Source organism: Scyliorhinus canicula, chromosome 7 (genome assembly GCF_902713615.1).
Source record: "Scyliorhinus canicula chromosome 7, sScyCan1.1, whole genome shotgun sequence".
Classification (NCBI taxonomy): Eukaryota; Metazoa; Chordata; class Chondrichthyes; order Carcharhiniformes; family Scyliorhinidae; genus Scyliorhinus; species Scyliorhinus canicula.
Genome location: NC_052152.1, coordinates 39,529,452 through 39,554,676, shown reverse-complemented (window position 1 = coordinate 39,554,676; position 25,225 = coordinate 39,529,452). Strand labels below are relative to the sequence as shown.

Genomic DNA, 25,225 nt, shown 5'->3' with positions numbered 1-25,225 from the left:
CTGTTTGACGTTATAAAGCATTAAATATTTTATGTACATTCTATTTTGTTTAATAAGAGAATCATAAAAATTCAAGATGGAGAGAGGCCACCCATCCATTGCATCAGCCAATGAGCAGTGATCCAGCCCAATCCCACTTTGTCTTGCTCCATAGTCTGTAAATTAAACACTTCAAATGAAGAACCAAGGGTGAGATTCTCCATTTGAGAACCTAAGTGCTGATGGCAGGACTCAATCCCAGGTGTTCTACGGCCCTTATAGTGGCACCAGTCCCAAGCAATTCAGGATACGCTACTGGACCAGCACCCGGCACCACATGGAACTAGTGAAATTCCAACTGATGTCAGTGTCGGATTCACTGCAGTTGGGATTGGCACTGGAGGGCCTGACAAGCTGGAGCTCCACTCCCCACACACTCTCATTCCAGCAAGAAGATGTCACCATGGAGAGAGGTCCCGCGATTTGCAGATGCAGAGCTGGAGACACTGCTAGATGCTAAGGAGGAGAGACGGGATACCTGTTCCCCAGGGTGAGAAGGTAGATGCGATCACAGGCATCAACCGGGCCGGGGAGCATTTGGCAGAGATCATGAGTGCCAAGGACCCCACTACTGGGACCAGGCAGCAGTGCAGGAAGAAGCTGCACAACCTCCTCAGGGTGGCCAGGATGAGTCACCACCACCACCGTGCCCTTAGCACCAAACTTTGTCCAACACTCCCCACACTACACCTCCCTCCCCTACCCCCTCCGCCGCCACCATGCAGCCCCACTAAGCGGACCAGTAGGCAGTGCTGGGTGAGGATGGGCAATCCCTCCAGGCCAACCAGAGTGAGTCACTACCACCGTGCCCCTGGCACCAACTTCCGTCCTGCACACTTGTAACACCCATCCCCACCTAGAGGGCGATCGAATCCCACCCGCCAACAGGCTGCTCACACCACAACCTGTACCACATACCAACACCCATTCCGCCTGCCATGACTGGGTGTCCTGCACATACAGGCCAATGGCTGAAGACCCTCTGTGCTACCTTGGTCCAATGATGTGCATTACCTGCCCTCCCAAGAGAAGGCAGCCCACAATCGGAGGGAGCGGGAGATGACCGGAGGAGGCCCGCAGGACCTGCAGCCTCTCACCATCACAGAGCACAGGGCATGGGTCCTGGCTGGCGGAGTTGGAGACGAGGCAGTCGCCAAGGCGGTGGTTGGCATTGGAGACACAAGTGAGCCCCCAGCAAATTGGAATGGCCCTATGGCACATGAATCACCCCTTCCCCCCACACCATGCCTATCCGCGATTTAACCATGCATTTTGTCTTGCAGGATCACCTGGTGACGAGGCGGGTCCATCTGGGGTCCCTCGTCCCTCCCACTGTAACCCGAGTCTCACCTGGTGATAGGGCAGGACCTGCTGATGACCCATGCCCCCATTGCAACCCCACGACACCTCAGGGGACAACACCAAAATTTTTGTCACTGCTCTCTCCAGCATGCTCCACCCCAGAGACTCTCACCTCGGCTGGACACTTTAGTGTAGAGGCTCCTGGGGCACTACCTGATGCACACCGGACACATGTAGCGGTACATCAGGTGGAGGTAGGAACCCCCGAGGGGCAGTCGGTCAGAGGGCGGCCCAACCCTAGAGACTTTCTGTCAACCAGACTGGTCTTGGGATTTTGGAAAGGGCGGTCCGATCAGTGTTAGAGATGCAGGCACAGAGCCGGGGACCACAGTAGAGAGTGTCAGCGAGCATCCAGCACCTACACGTGTAGTTGGAGGAGTCCAACAACCTGTATGGGGAGGAGATGGTGCCGACCATGCGTGTTATTCAGGCCAACACCACATGCCTGCCGTCCACAGTGGATGTCTTTTAGTGCAAAGGCATTGGCCATGGGCCAAGATGTCCAAGGTCTAGGGTATTTTGTATGGGCAGTGGCCAAGGCGAGGACAGGGTGGCCATGTCATAGGCAGGCATGTACCAGAGCAAGATGGACATTATGCTCCAGAGCTTGGCCCAGTCATAACGGACCATGCTACGGGCATGGAGGGCATTGGCCTGCCACTGGCTGATCTTAGCCAGTCCCAGAGGCAGCTGGCGCGGTCACTGAGTGACTGTGGGACAGTGCCTGTGCTCCATGGCCGGGAGCATGGAGATTGGTCGGAATGAGAATGGCAGTACCAGGTGATGGCGGAGCCCCCAGAGCTCGCTCTGACCATGTCCCTATCCCAAGAAGTAACCCAGGGGCCTCGGGCACCCCAAGGAAGAAGGAGTTGATGGGGCCCATGCCGGGAACACACTTGGGAGGTTCCGGAATGCCATAGCATCTCTGAATCTCCCCCACCTGTTCCTGGCGCATCCGATGGGCAGCTGGCAGAACAGGTTGGCATCATGTCACCGGTGACACCCGTAAGATTGCCGGGCCCATCCAGACACGGTCGCTCCAGAGTACAGGCGCCAAAGGGGTCCAAGTCGCAAGGCGAGATATGCTGCAGGCTGCCTCCACTTCCGATGTATCACATGGGGGATCCATTAGAGGGAACTTTAGAACATGTAAGGTTAGAAAGTTAGACACCAGTTAAATTGGCATGGGTGAAGCACGTGGGTTAGCATTAGGGGCTCGGGCACAATACTTGTATTTATCACAATAAACAGGGCCTTCCGGTGGCGACATGTCGGTAGAGGTCGTATGTTGGGTAGCTCCCGCTAGATTCTAATTGTTTGGTCCTTTTCACCCAGTTTTCGGGGGATCTTTTGTATAAGCTGTCTTCAGTAAAGTTGTGGGAATTAGACAATGTCAAAACCACAACGAAAGAATACAGCACAAAGAGGAATGAGCACTAGTCCACCTGTGGGTCTGAGTTTGGTGTGGAGTTCTGTGGGAGGAAAGATGTTGGGAGCAAGCTCGTCAGTGGGGCTGTGCCCATGCGGTGGACACGCTGGTTGAGGTAATGGCGGTGGAGTTTGAGCAGCAGTTTGCCAAACATTTTTAGTTGCATGGGAAGGAGATGATGGGAACGCTCAAACAGCTGGTGGAGGATGCCCTGGCCCCGATAAAGGAGGCTCTTGGAAAGACATCGAAGACATTGCGGGAGCATGATGAGGTGTTGAAGTGGGTGGAGGAGGCATTGTCACGGCGCAGCGACCTGCTCGCCTCATGAGAGAGGAGCTGAGGAAGGTGGGGAAAAGTAATAAAGGACTGAGAGCCAAAGTAGAGGACCTAAAGAACAGGTCATGGCAGCAGAATGTTCAGATTGTGGGACTGCCTGAGGGGCTGGAGGGTCCGAGACCAAAGGAATACTTCTCGAGGATGTTTTCCAGGTTGTTGCCAAAGAGAGAGAACACCTTGCTCTTTGAGCTGGATAGGGCTCATCGGTTGCTCTGGCCGAAGCCAAAGGTGAATGATCCACCAAGAGGTGTGATAATCTGTTTTAAAAGCTATCAGATGAAGGCAAGGGTCTTGCAATGGACCAAGTAGAAACAGGAACTGAGGTGGGAAGGCAGTTGTATTCATATATACCAGGATTATGGTGGAGCTGGCAAGAAGGCAGGTGGCTGGCCTTTAATAGGCCTCCTTTGTGTGAGGATGGCAAAGGTAATTGATGATTATGTGGGGTTCAATAAAAACGGGGAGATCTCGTATCGGTGGTATAGCGGGCTCAGAAGGTGGTGGTAAGGGGCAAGCACAGCCCGTTTGAGGCAAAGGTGAGGAGCAGCAGTGATTGGTTGACAACATTTTGGAAATGGATGGGAAGTATGAGGGGGATCCCACTCTGGAGCTTTTGGCCAATAGAAAGGAACTGCAAAGGCAGTTTTACCTGTTGTCTACATGGAAAGTGGTAAGTCAAGGTGAGCCAAGCAAATGGTTTATGAGGTGCCATTTTGGGAAGACGGTGGACCTAAGAAATTGGCGGGGAGCGAAGTATGCCACTTGGGATGGTTATGGCGGATAGGAAAGGGAGTCCAAATGGTAATGTGGAACATGTGGGGTTTGGGCAGACTGGCGAATACCATTGGTAACTGCATCGCTTCCATTTACAGCTCTGCTGGCAGGGTTCTTCCCAGGAGATTGTTCAGGTTCAGCATGGGCTGAATGGGATGGTGGCTGAGCCGGAGCAGGTGAAGAGGCCTTTTGAGGAGATCTATAAGAGGTTGTAGAGGTCGGAGGCCCCAGGAGATCAGTCGGATATGAGGGGGTTTTGGAGGGGCTGGAGTTTGGGAGAGGAGGATACGGCAGAGTTGGAGGAGTCAGTGGGGATTGAGGAGGTTTGGACTGTGGTAGGGAAGATAGTCCCCTCCCCGGTATACATGCTCAGCCTCTGGTCACAGAGATGGGTCTGGTGCTGGGGCTCAGCCACTGGGTTTTCGGATGTTGGCCACTGCATCCTCAGTGTTGCCTCCTACAATGTTCAGGGACAGTGTCCTGACATCACAGTCTAATTGGAATGTTAGGTAATAACTCCCACATGCTACATGGCCCTCCCACCCATAGGAATCCACTTGGGATGTGTGAACTTAAATATGATTGTCACTTCCCTATTAGCTACAGTCTTCAGTCGCACGACCAGAGGACTCCGTAGTCAATGGGTTTATGGGTGGTCAGTGGGGCAGAAGGGCATGGGTTGGGGTTGGCTGCAGAATGGGACCACACGGTCTGGGGCTTGAAATGGCGAACCCGCGGGTGCTGAGACGCCCATCTTTTCCTCGCCTTCCCCAAGCCTAGCCCAGGACATGGATGGCCACCCACTTGCTCTGGCAATCACCCCCCCACCCCTCCACTCTGCAACCCATCCCTCACACACTGATGGTGGCACCCTGACTGAGGCTAGCCGTCACCCCCTTCTGAGCACCGGGCCAGCCACCCCAGTGCCCCAGGGCTCCTTACCTGTGAGCGAAAATGGCTCCCCGCGGTAGCCCTTCTGCCAGCTTCACGTTTTAAAAAAGGAGTACTAATTGGTGCCCGCGTGACTACTTGTTAGATCACAGGAGACCGTTAGATAGGGGGTCGCTCCCGCAATTGGATCAAGATAGAGCTTAAGTGGTGAGTATTAGTTTCCCACCATGATACGGCGGGATCCCAATTTCACCAACGGGAGAGGTCCGGTAAGATCGCAGATTGGTCCCTGGCACAGTTCTGGTTTTGGCCTCTCCTGTGATTTAATGGCCTATTCACGCTCTCGCTTAAGTGAAACGCAGCCATTAAATTGCGCCCATGGTGTTTTATTTTGCTCTTTACTAATCCATTGGGACTTGCCAGAAACAGGGGGCTGGATTCTCTAATAATGGGACTATGCCTCCCCGCCAGTGTCAAAACGCGGCATTTCACTCTGGACTTTCCTTAAGAAAGATTCTCCAATTTGCGGGGGGCTAGCAGGGTCCTGGGGTGCTTCTCGCAGCTCTAGCTGCGGATACGGGGCCCTGTACTTCCGGTCGGGAGTTTGTACATGCGCACGGCGGTGGCCTGCATTGGCCGCCCCGTGCGAAATGGCGGACCCAGCCCGTGGAGCGGCACCAAAAATATAGGTCCCCCCGAGATCGTTCCCGACAGGCAAAACGTGGTTAGAACCACGCCATCGGGAACTCGGCCAGTTGTCCTCTTAGAATTGGAGCGGGGCCCTCTGTCAATGGCCCCCTACCCGCACCGCATAGACCGCGTGTGTGATCCGCGGCGATTCTCCGGGGACTGGAGAATCACGGCAGCGGTGTCACGCCGGATTTCGGCATCAATGCCCATTCTCCACCCCCGCTCCGATTGCGATTTTGGCGCGGAGGCTTGAAGAATCCCGCCCAGGAAATTTGGAACAATTAATATATTCTTTCTATTTTCTTTATCTTGATATCACATAGTTTTATACACCTCAACTAAATCTTTTAATCTCTTTTTTTCAAATTAAACAACTCCAGTCTATCCAGTTTTGCCCCAAAGTAAAAATTATCCAGTCCTGGTAACATGTTCTCAAATCTATCACAACCCTTTCTGGCCTGATCACATTCTTCCTGCAAAGTGACAATCAGAACTGCAGGCAGCACATGAGATGCGGTCTTACCTGAGTTTTATACAGTCTGAGGGCGGGATTCTCCGTTGGCCGACTTCAGAATTAGGAAACGCGATTGTGTGGAGAATCGTTTTTGACGCCAAAATCGTGACGGATGCCTGTTTCACGCCAAATCGCAAATCTCCAGTGCCTTGACAGCGTCGTCAAAGCATTCCAGAATGCACGTACAGTAAATTTCATTGGTATATCATTAGTGGGTCTGACCCAGTATTCTCCGGGGCCTCCGCAATGCTTCACCTCCACTGTGGCAAATTCCAACGTTAAGGTCCAATTGTGAAACAAGCGCACTGGCTGCTGAGGGAGTATGGAAAGTGTTGAACATCGGCATAGTTTGCTGACAGTTGTGCCGCTGATCGGGGGGCTTCTGCCAGGGCCAGAGGGTGCCGCTGACTGCCCACTGTGAACTTAGGGCTACTGGTTGTATAGGTGTCCCCCCAGGGCCTCCCCCTAGGTACCCTCTGGACCCAGCCGACCCATCAGCGGGATAGGCACGCTCCAGCACAACCAGTGCCATCTTGGCTGTGATGAGTGTGTGTGGGGAGTGTAATGTGTATATGACGCTGCAGCATGTCAACCTCCCGAGTGTCAATCACGGACCCAGCAAATCTCATTGGAATCAATTGTATTCCATGTGGCATTGGTGCAAGCCCCTCCATATTTGCTGAATTGGTCCAGGTGTGACGGCAGTTTTGCTGGCGTGGAAGTCCACGAATCCTGCCTCGGTGTCAACACTTAGTCTCGGGAACGGAGAATCCCGCCAAATCCCGCCAGGAGTGCATCTTCTCTGCTGCTATATTCTGTGCCGCATCTAATAAAGGAAAGTATCTCTTATGTCTTCATAATGGCTTTATTTATAAATCTTGCTATCTTCAGGGTCTTTGGACATACATGCCAAGGTCCCATGATACCGCTGAACTTCTCAGTATCTAACCATTTATTGTTTGCCTTGTTTCTCCCCAAATGCATTATCTCATTTCTCTGTACAGAGTTCCATTGCCCACCTGACCAATCCGTTGATAACCTCCTGCAGTCTACAGTTTTCTTCCACACTATCAAACACAGTCAATTTTTGTGTTGTCTTTCAAACTTCTTAATCATGCCCCTAGATGTAGGTCTAAAACATTGTTATAAACTACGAAAAGCAAGCACTTAGTATTGAGTCTTGCGGAACATAACTGGAAACAGCCATCCACTCACAAAACATTCAGAGACCATTATCCTCTCCATCCTGCCAATTTTGGATCTAACTTACCAGGGAATCTGCTGTGCAGATTAGCATCGCAGTTGTACCCATTGAATTGTGCATCTGCTGAATGTATCTTGATAGCTAATAGCAGCAGAAAGCTGAAATGTTCCATTGCAAAGCTGTTGAAAAAAAGTGAACAAGTTGCATAAGTGTAACCTGCCAGTGTCAGCTGTGGTTCAGTTAGTAGCACTCTCACTTCTGAGTTAGAAGTTTTTCAGTTTGAGGTCCTGCTCCATCACCTGAGTACACAAATCAAGGCCCCTATTCCAGTGCAGCATGGCGGTGGTGGTGGTAGGGTGGGAGGTGGGGGGGAGCTACATTTCCTGCATCACAACCGTGACCACTCTTCAAAAGTACTTCTTGGCTGAGAAACACTTTGGAATGTACAGAAGCCATGAAAGGTGCTATATACATCCAAGTTTGTTTTCTTTCTTAGTTTGCAGTGTAAAAATGATTGTACTGCTCCCAATCCAATTGTCTGCTAAAACAATTAAAATAATATTAGGATTGTTATTTTCTTCCTTCCGCTATATACCTTACCGAAAGTATTTGGAAATTGAATTGCCGCTGTCATACCAGGCTAAAACTTCCTCCAGCTGTGACTTTATTGCAGGTATTAATCATCTGCTAATTTAGAACAATTTAATTTGTGTGCAATCAACCAGAATTTTCCTACTTCTGTTGCTGTTTCCAATAGTCAGTGTAATAATGGTGATTGTGGGCCTGATTTAATGTTCCTCACATGGATCCATCCCACTGTTTAATAATAATAATCTCAGAGATAGGTTGCAGCTTTGTTACATTGACCACCCAGCACCAACTAAGACATTGCAGAAACAACTTGTTTGCAGACACGGTAGCACAGTGGTTAGCACAGTTGCTTCACAGCTCCAGGGTCCCAGGTTCGATTCCCGGCTTGGGTCACCATCTGTGCAGAGTCTGCACGTTCTCCCAATGTCTGCGTGGGTTTACTCCGGGTTATCCGGTTTCCCCCCACAGTCCAAAGATGTGCAGGTGAGGTAGATTGGCCATGCTAAATTGCCCCTCGTCTCCAAAACAGGTCACGTAGGGTTACGGGGGGGGGGGGGGGGGGGGAGGGGGGGGTGTGGAGGTGTGGTTTAGGTGGGGTGCTCTTTCCAACAGCTGGTGCAGACTCGATGGGCTGAATGGCCTCCTTCTACGTTGTAAATTCTATGATTCTATGCATTTGGGACAACATCTAAACTTAACTGTATTGTTACAATCCCAGTTAATGTTCCAACTAGTCGGCAAGATCCCAGATTGGAATGCTGGCTCAAAAGACCGTCAATGGAATTCTCCGTCAGTGGGATCAGCCTGTCCATGGCAGAGCCCAACAGCATGAGGTTGGCAGCGCAGGGGCAGCACGGTAGCATGGTGGTTAGCATAAATGCTTTACAGCTCCAGGGTCCCATGTTCGATTCCCGGCTGGGTCACTGTCTGTGTGGAGTCTGCACGTCCTCCCCGTGTGTGCGTGGGTTTCCTCCGGGTGCTCCGGTTTCCTCCCACAGTCCAAAGATGTGCGGGTTAGGTGGATTGGCCATGCTAAAATTGCCCGTAGTGTCCTTATAGTAAGGTTAAGGGGGGGTTGTTGGGTTACGGGTATAGGGTGGATACGTGGGTTTGAGTAGGGTGATTATTGCTCGGCACAACATCGAGGGCCGAAGGGCCTGTTCTGTGCTGTACTGTTCTATGTTCTATGTTCTAGGTGGCCACAATTGGAAACCCCATTGGCTGGCTGTTAATGTTCCAACTAGACGGCAAGATCCCAGATTGGAATGCTGGCTCAAAAGACCGTCAGTGGAATTCTCCGTCAGTGGGATCAGCATGTCCATCGGCAGCACACCCATGCCTGTGGGTTTCCCAACGGCATGAGGTGGCCATAATTGGAAACCCCATTGGCTGGCTGTGGGAACCGAGAATCCTGCTGCCAACAGGGGCGCACTGTGCCAGAAAACACGGCTGGCAGACTGGAGAACCCCATTCCGTAACTTTTACTTTTTTATATAAACATGGAGGACAGAGTTACAGGACTGCTAATTAGTTTTAACAACAAGAAAAAAAGAATATTGAACATGAAAAAATTGGATTAAGGTACAATACTTCTTTATTCACCCTTTAGCCGAAAAAGTACACACAGTTTTTAATATTAACATGGATTATAAAGTACTTCTTAAGCTACAATGACCTCATTAGCACACAAAGTCCCTTTTGAGCACATGAAATGTCTGCGGTAAGACACACTCCTCTCTGAACCAGAGTAAATGACTGGACTTCTCAAAATCCCCCCAGATGATTCTTATACCATGAGCCACTTTGTCTCTCTGAACCCCAGCTTCCAAAAGTTAAGTTTTCAAATCTTCTTTTAAATGATGCTTTCCCTCCACTGCTTCCATCAAGGGTTTGCTTACAGGTTTTACAACTCTCCCTTCAGATTTCCTTTTGCCAAAAGGTACTGATACAAACTCCCAGGTCCGGCCACTGATTTCCACAATTATTTGAAATAACGTCTCCTAAACTGTAGTCATTTCTCACAAACCTTAGCACTACTGCAAATATTTTTCTTGCCTCTCACGATCCAATGCCTTTTCAACTCTTTGATTTTACTGAACAGTAATCTGCTGGTTTCTTAATTTCCTCGGTTCTGTAAACTCTAGACATATTGGAAACTTTGCCATCTTCCCCTCTGCTGCCCCGCAAGACGTGGCGGCTTGATCTTGTGGGGCGGTGGAGGGGAAAGAGTACGTCGCTTTGAGACGCCGACTTTGTTTTCCCAGTACCTCCCCCTTTGAATGAAAGAAATCTTCATAATAATGAAGATTTCTTTACACTGGTGTTGCATTCATTTTACACAAACTTAACATGCTAAATATCTAACCACGCAACGTACATCATACAAATACAGATTTCTTAGTTCACAATTGCACATGTTATAACATACAATCACAGTGATTTTACCAAAATAAAGACTTCACCAGCATCATCAAATGGTAACACAATCATTCTCAGATCTTGGGCGGAATTCTCCAACCCCCCAGGGCCGGCGTCAATCCCGCCCCCGCAGTGTCCCAAATTCTCCGCCCCCCCGAGATTCGGCAGGGGTGGGAATCGCGCCACGCCGGTCGGCGGGCCCCCCGCGGCGATTCTCCGGCCCGCGGTGGGCCGAAGTCCCGCCGCTGACAGGCCTTTCCTGCCGGCATGGTTTAAACCACCTCTGGTACCGGCGGGATTGGTGGCGCGGGCTGGTTCCGGGGTCCTGGGGGCGGAGGCGTGGGGCGATCTGACCCCGGGGGATGCCCCCACGGTGGCCTGGCCCGCGATCGGGGCCCACCGATCGGCGGGCGGGCCTGTGCCGTTGGGGCACTCTTTTTCTTCCGCCCCCACCATGGCCTTCACCATGGCCGGGGTGGAATAGACCCCCTCCCCTGCGCATGCGCCGGTATGACGTCAGCAGCCGATGACGTTCCGGCGCATGCTCGGACTTCCGCCGGCCAGCGAAGTCCTTTCGGCCCCGGCTGGCGTGGTGCCAAAGGCCGTTCACGCCAGCCGGCAGAGTGGAAACCACTCCGGCGCGGGCCTAGCCCCTCAATGTGAGGGCTTGGCCCCTAAATGTGCGGAGAATTCCGCACCTTTGGGGCGGCCCAACACCGGAGTAGTTCACACCACTCCAACACGCCGGGACCCCCCGCCTCGCCGGGTAGGGGAGAATCCCGGCCCTTGTTTTTCTTTTTTCTTCTGATTTCCAGTTTTTAACACAGAAAAGAATGTTTCATTTATGACTACAGTGCAATTCTTCTTTTCTCCACTTGTAGGTATAGTTCCACTCTCAAGCCCACTTTCCAAACTCACATGTAGTAAATATGCATTTCAATTCAACAAAGTCAAAATGTCATTTTTTATGCATTAACATTTCATTTCTTCTCTTGTCAAAATCTTTTAACTGTTTCAAGAATGTTATTAAGACGCTTCTTATGTTCACTCAGAATAGTACAATACTCTTGTTTTGTTAGTTCTTTGAACATTTTGTGGTCCTGTTGTTTCTCCCTGTCCCATTTCAAATGACTTCTTTTAAATTATATTTGAGACATGTCAATGACTTCCTCTCGCTCTGAAGTTTCATAGTTCGTTCTGATCCTTCAACTTTTTTTGCACAATTTCTGCACTATCTCAGTCCAGTCTGAGTAGAGTTTGAATGGTCTTTGGCAAACTATTCACATGCATTTCTTCCAACTAGTACACCTTATGTAACATCACCGGTAAGCATTTTAAAATCAGTCTGGTCACTGACTTAGAAAGATCACTTTACAATTTCAATCCTTCTGATTGATGATTCATAATTTCCAATTTTGCAAATATTTTGGTTGTTTTCTTATTATCCATTACTGACTTTGATACATCAATAATATTACTTGGATCAGTTCTTTGCTCAATTGGGTCAGAATACGATATTGAGTTTTTATCCACAGGAACAACTTTTGAAATTGCAACACTCCATACCATCCATCTTCTCCTTCACTTCCTCGATTTTGCTTAAGTTCAAATATCTCATTGTTCTCATGACGAATATCGAACAATTTGTTTACTTTTGCTTTTTAACTCTGCATTCAACCAATTATTCTGATTTACCAGAATATTCTTTTCTTGTTTACGGCATTTTCCATGATACTTCATAAATACATCTGATGCTTGAAGTTCACAAATTTTTAATGGAAGATCAACCATTGCCAAAGTCTTCAGTCAAATGTTTCACCTTTCCTGACTGATTCTCAGTTGTTCTCACCAGTTCTCTTTTTCATTCACAAACTCTTCTTTCATAGGTGAAAATTGGTTTTCTAGGGCAGCATGGTGACACAGTGGTTAGCACTGATGCCTCACAGCTCCGAGGGCCCAGGTTTGATCCCTGCCCTGGATCACGGTCTGTGTGGAGTTCACACAGTCACCTCGTGTATGTGTGGGTCTCACACCCACAACCCAAAAGGATATGCTGGTTAGATGAATTGGCCATGCTAAATTGCCCCATCATTGGAACAAAAACAATTGGGCACTCTAAATTTATTTTTAAAACAGAAAGTTGATTTTCTGTGTTAATCAGGTTTTCTTTCAATTGCATGTCATCTGCAGTGTCTCATTTTTTGCCACTGTAGTTTTTAAAAGTTTGTTAAGATCACCATGATCTGCCTGTTGCAATACAATCACTATCACATTACTGTCTCCACAAGGCAAATCATTACCAGGATGAAATCTATTCCTCCAACAGGTAATTTAGGAATAATTCCCATTGTAACAATTTAATTCACAAAATTACTTCTTAAGTTAACTTTACAAAAAGAAACAGGTTCATTATTTCTATTAATATCACTTATTAATATGTATTCCTTCATAAAACCTCCTGGAATACAAATTGTATCATCAGCTACCATCAATGATTGATCTTCTCCCATATCTCTCAAAAGTTTAATTTGTTTACTGGTTTTGTTAGACGAGTAAGGGAATACTTCTCCCTTTGAAACAAAACATTCAGAACCTCTGCCAGTACTCATAATATCTGAACTATCTTGAGATCTGTCCCCTATTCTCACTGATCCTGAAAGAGCTTGTTTCAGCTGCACCTGTGTTACAATTTTAACAGTCATTTATTTTCAGGTGCTTTCTTTCCTACAACTGTAACTGGTGATCCATTTAATTTCCAACAATCTGCCCAAATATGTCACACTTTGTTGGAATGGAAACACTTAGGTGTCCAAATGTCACTTTCATCTTCAACACTTTCCCTTTTGATCGGAGGTGAAATTTCTTGACCGTTCCCAAATGTTCCATCTATTTCTGTTTCCTTTTCTCCTTCCCACTTTCTCATGTTTAAAAGGATGATGGAAAAAGTATTTGGTTCTATGGACCAGTTCGTAATAAGCAACTAACTCTGCAGCCTGTCTAGTAGTTTTATCTTTTTCTTCCCAGCATGTCCTAATAACCAAAGGAAGTGAATCTTTAAATTCTTCGAAAATAATGACTTCTCTCGGGTCTTTGTTATGTTCTCTTTATCTTTAATACCAGTATACAACACTCAAAACTATTTTGCTTCACTCTCTCAAACTCAATATGAATTTGTCCAGGCTATTTTCTTGCAGTTTGAAATCTCAACCTGTCTGTTCACTTCAGGAACCAACTCATATGCACTAAGGATAGCTTTATTCCTACATAATAATCTACAGGTACCTCTTCCAACAATGATGCTTGCACCTCACTAGTTCTACCTACCAATCCAGTTTGTAAAAGTAATGTCCAAATTTCTTTTGGCCATTTCATCTGTTTAACTACCTTTTTGAAAAAAATAAAGAATGCTTTCACATCCTTTTCATAAAATTTTAGAAGAGCTTGTCTAAATTTAAATATTTCCCCACTAGGTTCATGTGTAGAACTACTTCCTTCCTCAACCTGCTCTAGTCTCTCTTTTTTTAACTACCAGCATTTTAAGCTAAGATTCTCCTTATTTCTCCTTTTCTCTTTCTGCCCGTACTAATTCTTCCATTCCACATCAGGCTTTATCATTTCAATTTCATTTGAAATGCTCTCTCTTTTTGCTTTTCTTTTTCCTGCATTTCAAATTTATTAATTTCTATTTCTTCCGCCTTTATCTTTATCTCTTAATCCTTAACTTTTCCCTGAATTTCTAATTGTTTTGTTTGTAATAGAATTTCAGCTAATTTTTAAAAGTTAATTAATGGGATGTGGGCATCACTGGTTAGCCCAGCATTTATTGCCATTCCTAGCTTACCTTCATAAGGTGGTAATGAGTTGTCTTCTTGAACTGCTGCATTCCTTGAGGTATAGGTACACCCACTGTGCTGTTAGGGAGGGAGTTCCAGAATTATGTCCCAGCGACAGCGAAGAAATGGCGATATATTTCCAAACCAGGGTGATGAGTTACTTGGAGGGGAACCTCCAGGTGGTGGAGTTCCCAGGTATCTGCTGCTCTTGTCCTTATAGATGGTAGTGGTTGCGGGTTTGGAAGGTACTGACTAATGAACCTTGGTGAGTTACTGCAGTGCATCTTGTAGATGGTACACAAGGCTGCCACAGTTCGTCAGTGGTGGAGGGTGTGAATGTTTGTGGAAGGAGGAGCAATCAAGCGGACTGCTTTGTCCGGGATGGTGTCGAGCTTCTTGTGTGTTGTTGGAGCTGCACTCATCCAGGTGAATTTCCATACATTTTGAAAGACATGCGGCTGGATTCTTGGATTTTGAGGCTATGTCCCGAGCATGTGCCTAGTATTACAACCAAAAAGTTGGCACGGCCCCACACCAATGGGGGGCTGGCAGCCACGCCACGTAAAACCCCCGACTTTGCCTTGCCGGATGGAGAATTGCCGGGACCGTGGCTGGGCATGCGCCTTAAAACGCCGTGCACGGACCCAGCCTGCCAGATAGTGCCCCCCCCCCCCCCCCTGTAATCCCCCTCGCCAACCCCAGGCCACCTGCCACTAGCCCCCCCAGCCCTCGCCGAAGCCCTTCAGGCGGCAGAACAGCTCCCCCCGGCTGCAGTGGCCCTGGACACAATTTGCAGCTGCCACTTAGGTTGACGAAACCTCAGACCACAAGTGATCCATGCTGAGAGGAAGTCGGCCTATTGGAGGGCCTTCAGGTGACGCCTGGAGGCCAGCCCAACGGCGTGCGCCGTACTCACCGATGACGCCCTTTTTTATGGGGCGGCGCATCTGAAAAATGTGCTGCCACCAATTTCGGCGCAAAAACGGATTATCCAGCCAAACGCGATTTCGACATGGCAATTGGAGAATTCCACCCTTGATCCATCTAGTAACTCATGCAATTTTACTGTCCTTTCAATAATTTCAGATTTCCATACCCCTGGAGGTAATCCGAACTCCATTTTAGCTGCCAATTCAGTTAAATGACTCTTGGTACTTTCTGCAATTCAGTCAAAGATACTTCTTCCATTTTTAGGAAAGTCTTAGCAATTTCCAATGCTAAGATTTGGATTCTAACCTGTATAAATATACCTCACAGTAACTTCAATTCTTTTGCCCAGTACCTCAGTGTTATGTTCCTTGTATTGTTCTCCAAGATAGCCAAATTCGTAGTGTTGACAAAAGACATAAAGCTATATGTTTAAATCAAAACTAGTTTATTTTACACTACTGGTAGCATGTTATGAATTTCCACTACTTGAAATGGTTCACACACTCTACTGAGTAACAGTTAACAAAATAATAATATTGAATCTATGATACAACAATTAATTATCTCTCCAATATATAACCTACACTCCAACTCAACTTCACACTATCCTTCTCCATCAACTTCTCCAATAGCTTCCCCCAACATGCCGAGAGACAGACTGTAGCCTTTTATAAAACTGCTTAGTGATGCAGTGTCGATATACAGGAACATAATCTTGTTAACTTTTTACTCTCCTTAGATTATACATATCATTGCACTCAGTATCCCACTTATTCTTTTTAAGGATTCACAGATTCCACCATTTAACAAATCCCAGACCAAACTTTACTATTTAACATCCAGGAAATTGCTTTCCACATTTCAAACTATCCTGACAAATTATTATTCATCAGCATCCAATAACCTTTTCTCCACATTTTGAAATCTCCCATTAACCCCCCCCCCCCCCCCCCCCCCCCTCCACCACACACACACACACACACACACACACTTTTCTAGTAAGCGCAGTTGAAAAATGAAAACTGAAAATCGCTTATTGTCACAAGTAGGCTTCAAATGAAGTTACTGTGAAAAGCACCTAGTCACCACATTCCGGCGCCTGTTCGGGGAGGCTGGTACGGGAATTGAACCGTGCTGCTGGCCTGCCTTGGTCTGCTTTCAAAGCCAGCGATTTAGCCCTGTGCTGGACGGGAAGATCCTAGAATTTAACCTTGACTTAAAAGACCGCGGGGGAAATTTTCTGTCAGCTGATGCCAAACTCAGGAGAGGTGATTGGTCGGAGAACCGGTTCAAATGCTGAAATTGTGCCGAATGCTGGTTCATGCCAAATCGTAATTCTCTGGTGCCTCAATAGCGGCATCAATGCGTTCCATTCTGCACGTACAGTAAATATCTTTGGTGGACCTGACCCAGCATTCTCTGGGGTCTCCACTGGATCTGGAACGGGCTGCCAGAGGCAGTTAGACAGTGACATGGGCAGGGTGGATAGAGAGGAATTTGGGCCAAATGCAGGCAAATGGGACTAGCCTAGTGATAGAAACTGGGCGGCATGGACTAGCTGGGTCAATGGGCCTGTTTCCATGCTGTAAACATCTATGACTTCATGACTATGACTCATATATACAAATTCATGCCCTAGCTCCTATCACGAATCTGTGCCCAGCATCCATGCCAATTTAACTGGTGTCTACTTTCCTGGCCTTACATGCCCCAATGTTATGCATAGGTGGATCCCCAGGCGGTACAGCAGGAGTGGAGGAGGCTTGCTGCGATTCCCACCCTGTGACCTGAGTCCCCTTTGGCGGCCATAATATGGGGCAACTTGGCCTGGATGGGCCTGACTGCTGCTTGGGTGTCCCAGATGGCATGGTGCTGTACTGTTCTGCCCTCTATGATGTGCCAGGGACAGGAGGGGGGAGCCCAAGGTGCTGCGGTGTTCTGGCACCTCTCCTGCGGGAGTCACTGGCACGGGCCCCAACAACTCCTCCTCGCTCGGGGCGCCCCCAGACTACTCCATGGGATGGGCTGCGAGTGGAGCTAAACCCGGAGGGTCCCCTGCCACCTGGCACTGCCAGCCTTGGAGGCCACTGCTGTTTCGGCCATGGTCTGCATGCTCTTGGTCATGAAGCGCAGGGAGTGGACCACCTCCACCTGCGACTGTGCCACTACCTTCTGGGTCTGTGCTACATCAGCCAGTGATTGTGTCATCCCCCTCTGGGACTAGACCATCTCCCTCTGTGTCTGTGCCATGTCGCCCAGTGCCTGGGAATGCTGCCGACGCACTCAGCCATGCCCGCTGTTACTGGCCGTGCTCAGGAGTGCGCTGGAATGTCCCAGGGTGTCCCAGGCCTTAGCAATGCTGATCCATCGCCGAAATTCACGCCCCCAAGGCCTCCACCATGTAGCTGTTAGTCTGGGTGCAGTCATGGCTGGCATCACCTCCTGCTCCTGCATATGGTTGAACATTCGCTGACAACCCCTCATGCAGTCTCTGGCTCTGCATCTGCATCTCCATAATCGATGAGACTTTCTGTATCAGAAGCCCAAAACCTGTCTGGACTGTAGGTAGTACCTGGGGTTGACCCACCCTCCGACCGTCTGCCTCCTCAGGGGCTCCTGCCTCCACCTGATGTATCGGAGCATGTGTGTGGTGCACACCAGATCGTGCCCCATGAACCTCTTATTAATATGCTCAACCGACGTGAGTGTCTCTGGGATGGTGGAGGGTGTTAGAGACAGCTGTGGCGGGAAATCTGCGTCGTCCTCGGACCCGGGCTCTGGTGTGTCCTGGGATTTGGGTCAATAGCTCTGTCTGTGTTGGTGTCGTCCTCGGCGTTGGTCGGCACCTAGGATTTTGGCTGTGGCACCGGCTGGGGTTGGGGGACACCAGTAGGGCCTGCCCCATAACTAGCAGCTCCAGAAAGACACAAGACAAGCCGCATCCATTAGACCATGGGCTGGTGGGGAGTGGGGTTAGTGGAGGTGTGTTGTGGAGGGGGGAGGGGGCTGTGTTTTGGAGAGGGGAGTAGGGTGGTGGAGAGGGGTGTGGCACTGATGTGGGGGGTGAGGGTGGGTATGAGTGTGGTGTGGGGGTGAGGGTAATGTGGGGGTAAGGGTGGTGTGGGGGTGAGGGTGGTGTGGGGCTGAGGGTGTTGTGGGGGTGAGGGTGGTATGGGTATGGTGTTGGGACACACATACACGTGTCCTGGGGAACCGTAACTCAGCGGAGTTTCACTTCCTTGCCCGATGCTGACCTCCACCCTGGTGACTGTCATTTTTTCGGGCCCGCCGACTACGTCCTGGGCCCTCTGCTCTGCTGCAGTGTGGGGCCGTAGGTCCAGAGGTCTTCCTTCAGTCTTCTCCCACACTGGCGGTTATGGGTGCTTTCTCCTGGGGGGAGGGGCAGGCAGGCAGAGACAAAACGCACACCATTAGACTGTCCGATGCATGCAGCCCAGGGGTAGGTAGCTGGCGGCTTCAGTGGCCAGGTCACCCAGCCATGGAGGCCGGTATGAGTGTCGGCATGTGCTGCAGAATGGGGGTTGTGCCGCCCTTCGAGTGTAGGGCAGGGACTGTGGTTATGGATGTGTGGGACAGGGGTTTATGCTAGGTACATAGTGCTGCCTACTCACCCTGACTACCCTGAGGAGGGTGTCCAGTTTCTTCCTGCACCACTTGCCGATCCGGATAGTGTTGCTCATGGTGCTGACCACCTCTGCCACCTGCACCCAGGCCCGGCGAATAGTGGTGGCTGGCAGCCTCCTTCCCGGACCAGGTTACAGGGTGTCCCACCTGTCCTCCATGGCTTCTAGTGGGGTCTCGAGTTTGGCGTCCGTGAAACGGGGTGCCACTCTCCTCACTGCCTTCTTGTTGGCTGGGATATCATGTGTGGGGAATGAAGTGTGTATATACAGCTGCAGCTTGTCAGTCTCCTGAGTGTCAATCACAAACCCGGTGAGTCCCCCCGTCGTTTCCAGTTGGAATTGATTGTGTTACACATGGCGCCAGTGCAAGCCCCTTAACGGTCCATGTGCGGCGGCAGCTTTGCTGTCGTAGAAATCCCCTAACAATACTTTAGTTACAATACTTTAATCTCATCAACAGAGAATCCGGCTGCAGAACTTTTAGTTTTTCTTTATGAGACGGGGAGGAACAGAATCACATGACCACTAATTAGTTTTAACATGAAGAAAAATCAATTTAACAGGAAAACATTGGATTATGACACAATACTCCTTTTCGCCCCCATTAGTTTAACAATTATTGACAAGTTTTAGGATTAACACGGATTATACAGTACATCTTGAACTACAATGGTTCCATTAACACACAAAGTCCCTTTTAAGCACACAAGATGACTGTGGTAAGACACATTGCTCTCTGAACCCAAGTGAATATCTGTGGATTTCTCCTGAAAATCCTCCTGATGATTCTTATACCATGAGCCACCTTGTCTCAGTGAACGCAGGATCGACACCAGTGATTTCAAATTCTGCTTTCAAAAGCCACACTTTCAAACTTCTTTAATTTGTGCTTTCCCTTCACTGCTTTCATCAGGGTTTCACTTTCAGGTTTTACACCACTCCCTTGAGGTTTCCTTTGTCTTAAAGGTTTTACGTAAACTCCAATGTCTTGCTGCAGATTTCCACAATTATTTCAAGTAATGTCTCCCAAACTCGAAATTTCTCAGAAACCTTAGCAAATATCTTTCATGCCTTTACAACTATCTGTGACTTTACTGAAAAGTAATTTGTTCTGGTTCCCAGTTTCCTCTGCATTATTAACTCCAGACTTCTTGGGAACTTCTCTTCTTTTCGTTAGTTTCCTTAACTAGCTCGATTTTAGGTTCCTATCATCGGTTTTCTTAATCATTTCTCCATAGTATGGCTTTTCTTCCAGCAAGGTTAAGAGAGATGTTCCCTTTTTAGCTTTCTAAACCCAACTGCTTCTCGCAGAGCTGTGCGAGCTGCCATTTCTCTCACTACCTATCTCAAACTGTAATCAAATTAACTAAACTAAAACTTAAAAGCTTCTCTAACTTACAAGGTCCCAGTTGCTAAGCAACCACTCCTGGTTTATTTACTCTGCCCACCATAGCCCTCTCTCAGCACAATAGAATCACAGTTGGAATTGAAACCAACCCCCACACACACAAACACCTTTGTCTCTCATGAATTTAGCTATACTTTTTACCATTCCAGGCACAGAAACAATACATTAAACTAATTTAAAACTATACTTTAGTTCTAATGTTTACCAATACAAATACACATTGCTTAAAGCTACCTTGTTTCCCAAACAGTACAAGCATTTATATCATGTCATTCACATGCTCAGGGCATCTCAAAGCGCATTACTGCCAGTTCATGGGCTATTGATGGAATTAATTTTGAAAATGTTTTAGTAATGATAATTATGTTTTGTTTATATTGATTGAGGAATAATTGTTGATCAGCTCATTAGAGAACCTTTTTCCTCTTCTTTAAATGTTGTAATGAGATCTTTTGCATCCAATTGGATGCAACCTTTCACACATGGGAAAATGGTACTTCTAACATGCAGCACTTTGCCACAACGTTATTGAAGAATCAGCCGAGATTATGGGCTCAAGTCTTAAACCACAATCTTCTTATTCAGAGAGCAGTGTGCTATCATGAGCGACTAACTCAGCAATTAGCAGAGCTGGATCAGGAGGAACATCAGAAGGGAGGTTTGCAAAGTAAAGCAACATCCAGCTACCGCCAGTAATAGGCTAGCTAAACTACTAGCCTATGCATGCCTACCGAGAAATCACTGTGAATCAGTGCCCCAAATTGCTCAGACTAACCTAATAAGCAAAGATGTATCTGTGCTACCTTCCGAAATAAAAACCTGCTGACACACTCCACTGTTGGTGGCAGTGATGGACACCACAATCCTGAATATCCGTGCAACATTCCTGTCAAATGCTGGTTACAGTACGTTGTGTCAGCTAGTTTGCATTGCGTACATCACTGCTGAGATTGCAGATATATTATTCCACTCTGCAGACACATACATTCAGTTCATCGTGGACCAATGGCAACAGCAGGATAGGGTAACTAATTTGTCCAGCACTGCTGCCGTAATACATCTACAGTGAGTAATGACTGTGCCTATGGAACCATGTTTGTCTTATACGTTTTGCTATGTTAAACCTGAATAGAGAAGGATTTTATTCCATCAACGTCCCATGAACTGATGTGAGATGGCATTGGTTGGGTGGGGGTGGCAGGTGGGGGGGGGGGGGGGGGGGGGGGGATGGTAGTGATGGAAAATTACGACCATGAGAATTATTTTGAGTGTGTCATAATTTTGTTCTTCTAGGAATACTCATCGTGGAAAAAAATGAAGAGTATCTTGAATCCATAGCAGGCCATAAGGCTAAGGACGAAGTTATGTGGAACTTATGTTCCAAGAGCACGGACAACAATAGCAGGTCTCCATAGCTAATCTTTATTCACCAGTTTGTAGCAATACTGTCAATGCATGTCATCCTCTGCAGTGTTATCGAAGTTAAGTGTGTGTTGGATGACCAAAGGAAACAATAATTATTTTGGTAGGTTCACTTGCAAGCTTTGCTGGTCTAAAATGGCCTCCAATTGCAAGGTTGCGTATCACATTCACCTTGATTGCATTCAGGATTGCATCTTGCCTCGCATTTATGTCAATGCTTGATCCTTTTGGTTATCCCACTAAGTTTACTAAATTCATCATACAGACTTTTGGGGACAAGCAGATTAGGGTCACTTCCCTTAATTTATTTATGACAAGCACTCTATGCACATTAAATTTAATTTGTTGCCGCTGCAGATTTTTTTCAAATCTGACATCTTATTTTAATATCTTCCCTGGTTTGCTGTACAGTCTGAATCTCTTGGTCATTTCCTGCCATAGGCATCCCAGGAATTTCTATCTTTATAAAAAATGAAAATTCTGGAGAAACAGCGCTGGCCAGTCAGCATATGTAAAGAGAAAAGGTAGATTATGGCCTTAGGGGTGCGTTCGCAGATGTGCATCTGGGTGTGAATTCTTCACAATAAAGAACACACAACCCACAACATCTTAACCTTCTTTTCCTTTTACAGGCGGACCTGACAAGCTGTCTACTCCAACATTTTCTATTTATTATATTTCAGATCTTCAGCATTTGTAATTATTTAATTTTTAATTTACTGCTTTTCATATGATGTTCATCTTACTACCTATGGGTGGCACGGTAGCACAGTGGTTAGCACTATTGCTTCACAAGGCCAGGGTCCCAGGTTCGAGACCCGGCTTGGGTCGCTGTCTGTGCAGAGTCTGCACGTTCTACCTGTGTCTGCATGGGTTTGGTCCGGGTGCTCCGTTTCCTCCTGCAAGTCCTGAAAGATGTGTTGTTAGGTAATTTGGACATTCTAAATTCTCCCTCCCTGTACCTGAACAGTTGCCGGAATGTGGCGGTTAGGGGCTTTTCAAGTAACTTTATTGCCTACTTGTGTCAATATTATTCAGAGCCTTAATAAACTAGCTATCAGAATGCATTTCTTTAGTCTTCCATGTTCCATCAGTCAATCAGTCTTTTTACATTGTTCTTGGAAAATCCCAGATGGACTATATTGATATGCACTGTTAAAATGAAGAAGTAACTGGTTTGTGTGTTAAATAGATGCTTCATTGCCCAGCAAAAAGTACATATCACGCGGATTTAGGGCTCGATTCTCGGTCCTGCCACACCAAGTTTCTGGTTCAGTATGCCGGAAGGATTCTCTGTTTTGCCAGCTGGTCAATGGGGCTTCCCATTGTGGGGCAGCCCCACGCCGTCGGAAACTCCCCGGCTGCCAGCAAAATGAAGCATCCCTACGGTGGAGAATCCAGCCGTTAGCATTTCTTCACAATATAATGAGTGCTTTCCTGGCGCTTGAGAGCAATCTTTCCTCAGTAAGTTATTCCAGGATATTTTTCTGTTTTGACATCTAGTTGTCTATTTCTGTGGTATAGTGGCACGGCATGATAATTCAATCACTAGTCACCACATTCATAACTTTACTCAACCAAACTCAATAACAGTACAAAGCAGAATGGCTAATGCATTTTCATATCTCATTAGTAATAGCGTAGGTAATTAGACTAAGGTGCAATATAGGAATTATAAAAACTCCTCGTGGGATTCTGTTTTCCATATAATTGGTTGCTACCAATCTCATATGTCTTTTAATTAATTTTGAAACGTTCCATTACCTCAACGTCACTTGATATTTGTTTAGACTTTCTGATTGACTGAAACTTTAGACTATCCACTACATAGATAGACAAGAACACATTCTACTCTTGACTGGAACTACTTGCATTGACAAATTATCAATCTTTAACATCTTCAGGCATACAGTCCAAAAATGCATAGAATAAATAAGCAATTTATTTTGGCCTAGTTGATTTTAATTCACTCATGAAACATTTTCTTTAACGCCTCTTCCATGTTAAAAGATGAAACATGTTTGTCCAATCAAAAATTTTAAAAAACAATGTTTGTGTTAAAGGTGTGTCTATCAATGAAAAATACAAAACTGTTTTCCCTTATTGAACTTGACACAGCACTATTCAGAAAATAATAACATGGAAAATAAGTTAATCTTATCCTTGCCTCTTTACTCATTTTATAATTCTTATTAGCTTTTTAACTAAGGAAAGTTCATCACCAGCTTGGTTATCCAACAACCTAAATTATACACAAACCGCAAAAATGGTCAATGCTACAGCTTTCGTGAGCTAAAAATCTTTCACACTTTAAATAGAATTGTAGTAACTCTTCATTGTCAGCCGTTTTGTACTTCAGTGTAAAAATGGCACAATGGGAACTAATTCAGTGTTTTGACTTATTGATAATGAAAAATGAATTTATATGAGCATTACTAGTATATATAATGTTACTCTTTCAGTTTAAAGTGCTAATGTTCTGAATTAATCTGTACAAATCTAAATTTATTGTAGTTTAGAAAAATGACAATTTGATAATTTTATATAATTCATGTTGGTTTAAATTACAAAAATGAATAGCATGCGTTAGGGCAGCATGGTAGCATTGTGGATAGCATAATTGCTTCACAGCTCCAGGGTCCCAGGTTCGATTCTGGCTTGGGTCACTGTCTGTGCGGAGTCTGCGTATCCTCCCCGTGTGTGCGTGGGTTTCCTCCGGGTGCTCCGGTTTCCTCCCACAGTCCAAAGATGTGCAGGTTAGGTGCATTGGCCATGATAAATTGCCCTTAGTGTTCAAAATTGCCCTTAGTGTTGGGTGGGGTTTCTGGGTTATGGGGAGAGGGTAGAGGTGTTGACCTTGGGTAGGGTGCTCTTTCCGAGAGCCAGTGCTGACTCGATGGGCCGAATGGCCTCCTTCTGCACTGTAAATTCTATCTATCTAACTAAGAATTTTATGAACTGAGGAATTCAGTGATTTTTAAAACTTGAAATTGAATTAATTTTGTTTCTCCCATAATTCGATTTAATATTTAATTCACATGTAACAGTTTGTTTACCAGAAAAATAATTGAACTATTTAACAATGTGCTGAAGTTAATTTATAGGCATAATAGTCAATATAAGGCCTTAGCTTAGTAGTAGCTCTCTGTTCTCTGAGTAAGAAAGTAATTTATATAGCGCCTTTCAAAACCTCAGGATGTCTCAAAGCATTTTACAGCCAACGAACTGTAATCAATGTTGTTGGAGACATTGAACAGCAAGATTCCACAAAGAACAATGAGATACAGAATCATAAGACACACAAGGGGGCTACATGGCCCATCATGTCAGGGCCACTGTTTTGATAGATTATCCAATTAGTTCCACTCCCCTGCTCTTTCCCCATCACCTTGCAATATTTTCTTGTTCAGCTATATCATCCAATTTAATTTGAAAGTTATCGCTTCAATTGCCTTCTCACGTAGTGCACTCCAAATTATGCATATATAAACATTTCCCTGCAGAGGACCCGGTTTCAATCCTATCCTCGGGTCACTGCCTGTATGGAGTTTGCACATTCTCCCCGTGTCTGCGTGGGGCTTACCCTCACAACCAAAGATAATAATAATCTTTATAGCCATGCTAAATTGTCCCTTATTTAAAATTAAATAAATAAATAAATAATTTCCCTAATTTGCCAATTATCTTAAATCTGTGTCCTCTGATTATGAATTCCTCCAGTGAAATCAGTTTTTAAGGAA

The 25,225-nt window shown here is 46.6% G+C and overlaps 1 protein-coding gene across 1 annotated transcript in view; it reads right to left on the bottom strand.

The window, feature by feature from the left end:
* Window positions 1–25,225, bottom strand: part of zpld1a (zona pellucida-like domain containing 1a) — a 107,832-nt gene that overhangs the window by 80,226 nt on the left and 2,381 nt on the right. The window contains exon 2 of the mRNA XM_038801225.1: window positions 7,306–7,418. Coding sequence (XP_038657153.1) covers window positions 7,306–7,411 — 106 coding nt within the window. The 5' untranslated portion in view covers window positions 7,412–7,418. The remainder of the gene's footprint in view (window positions 1–7,305; window positions 7,419–25,225) is intronic.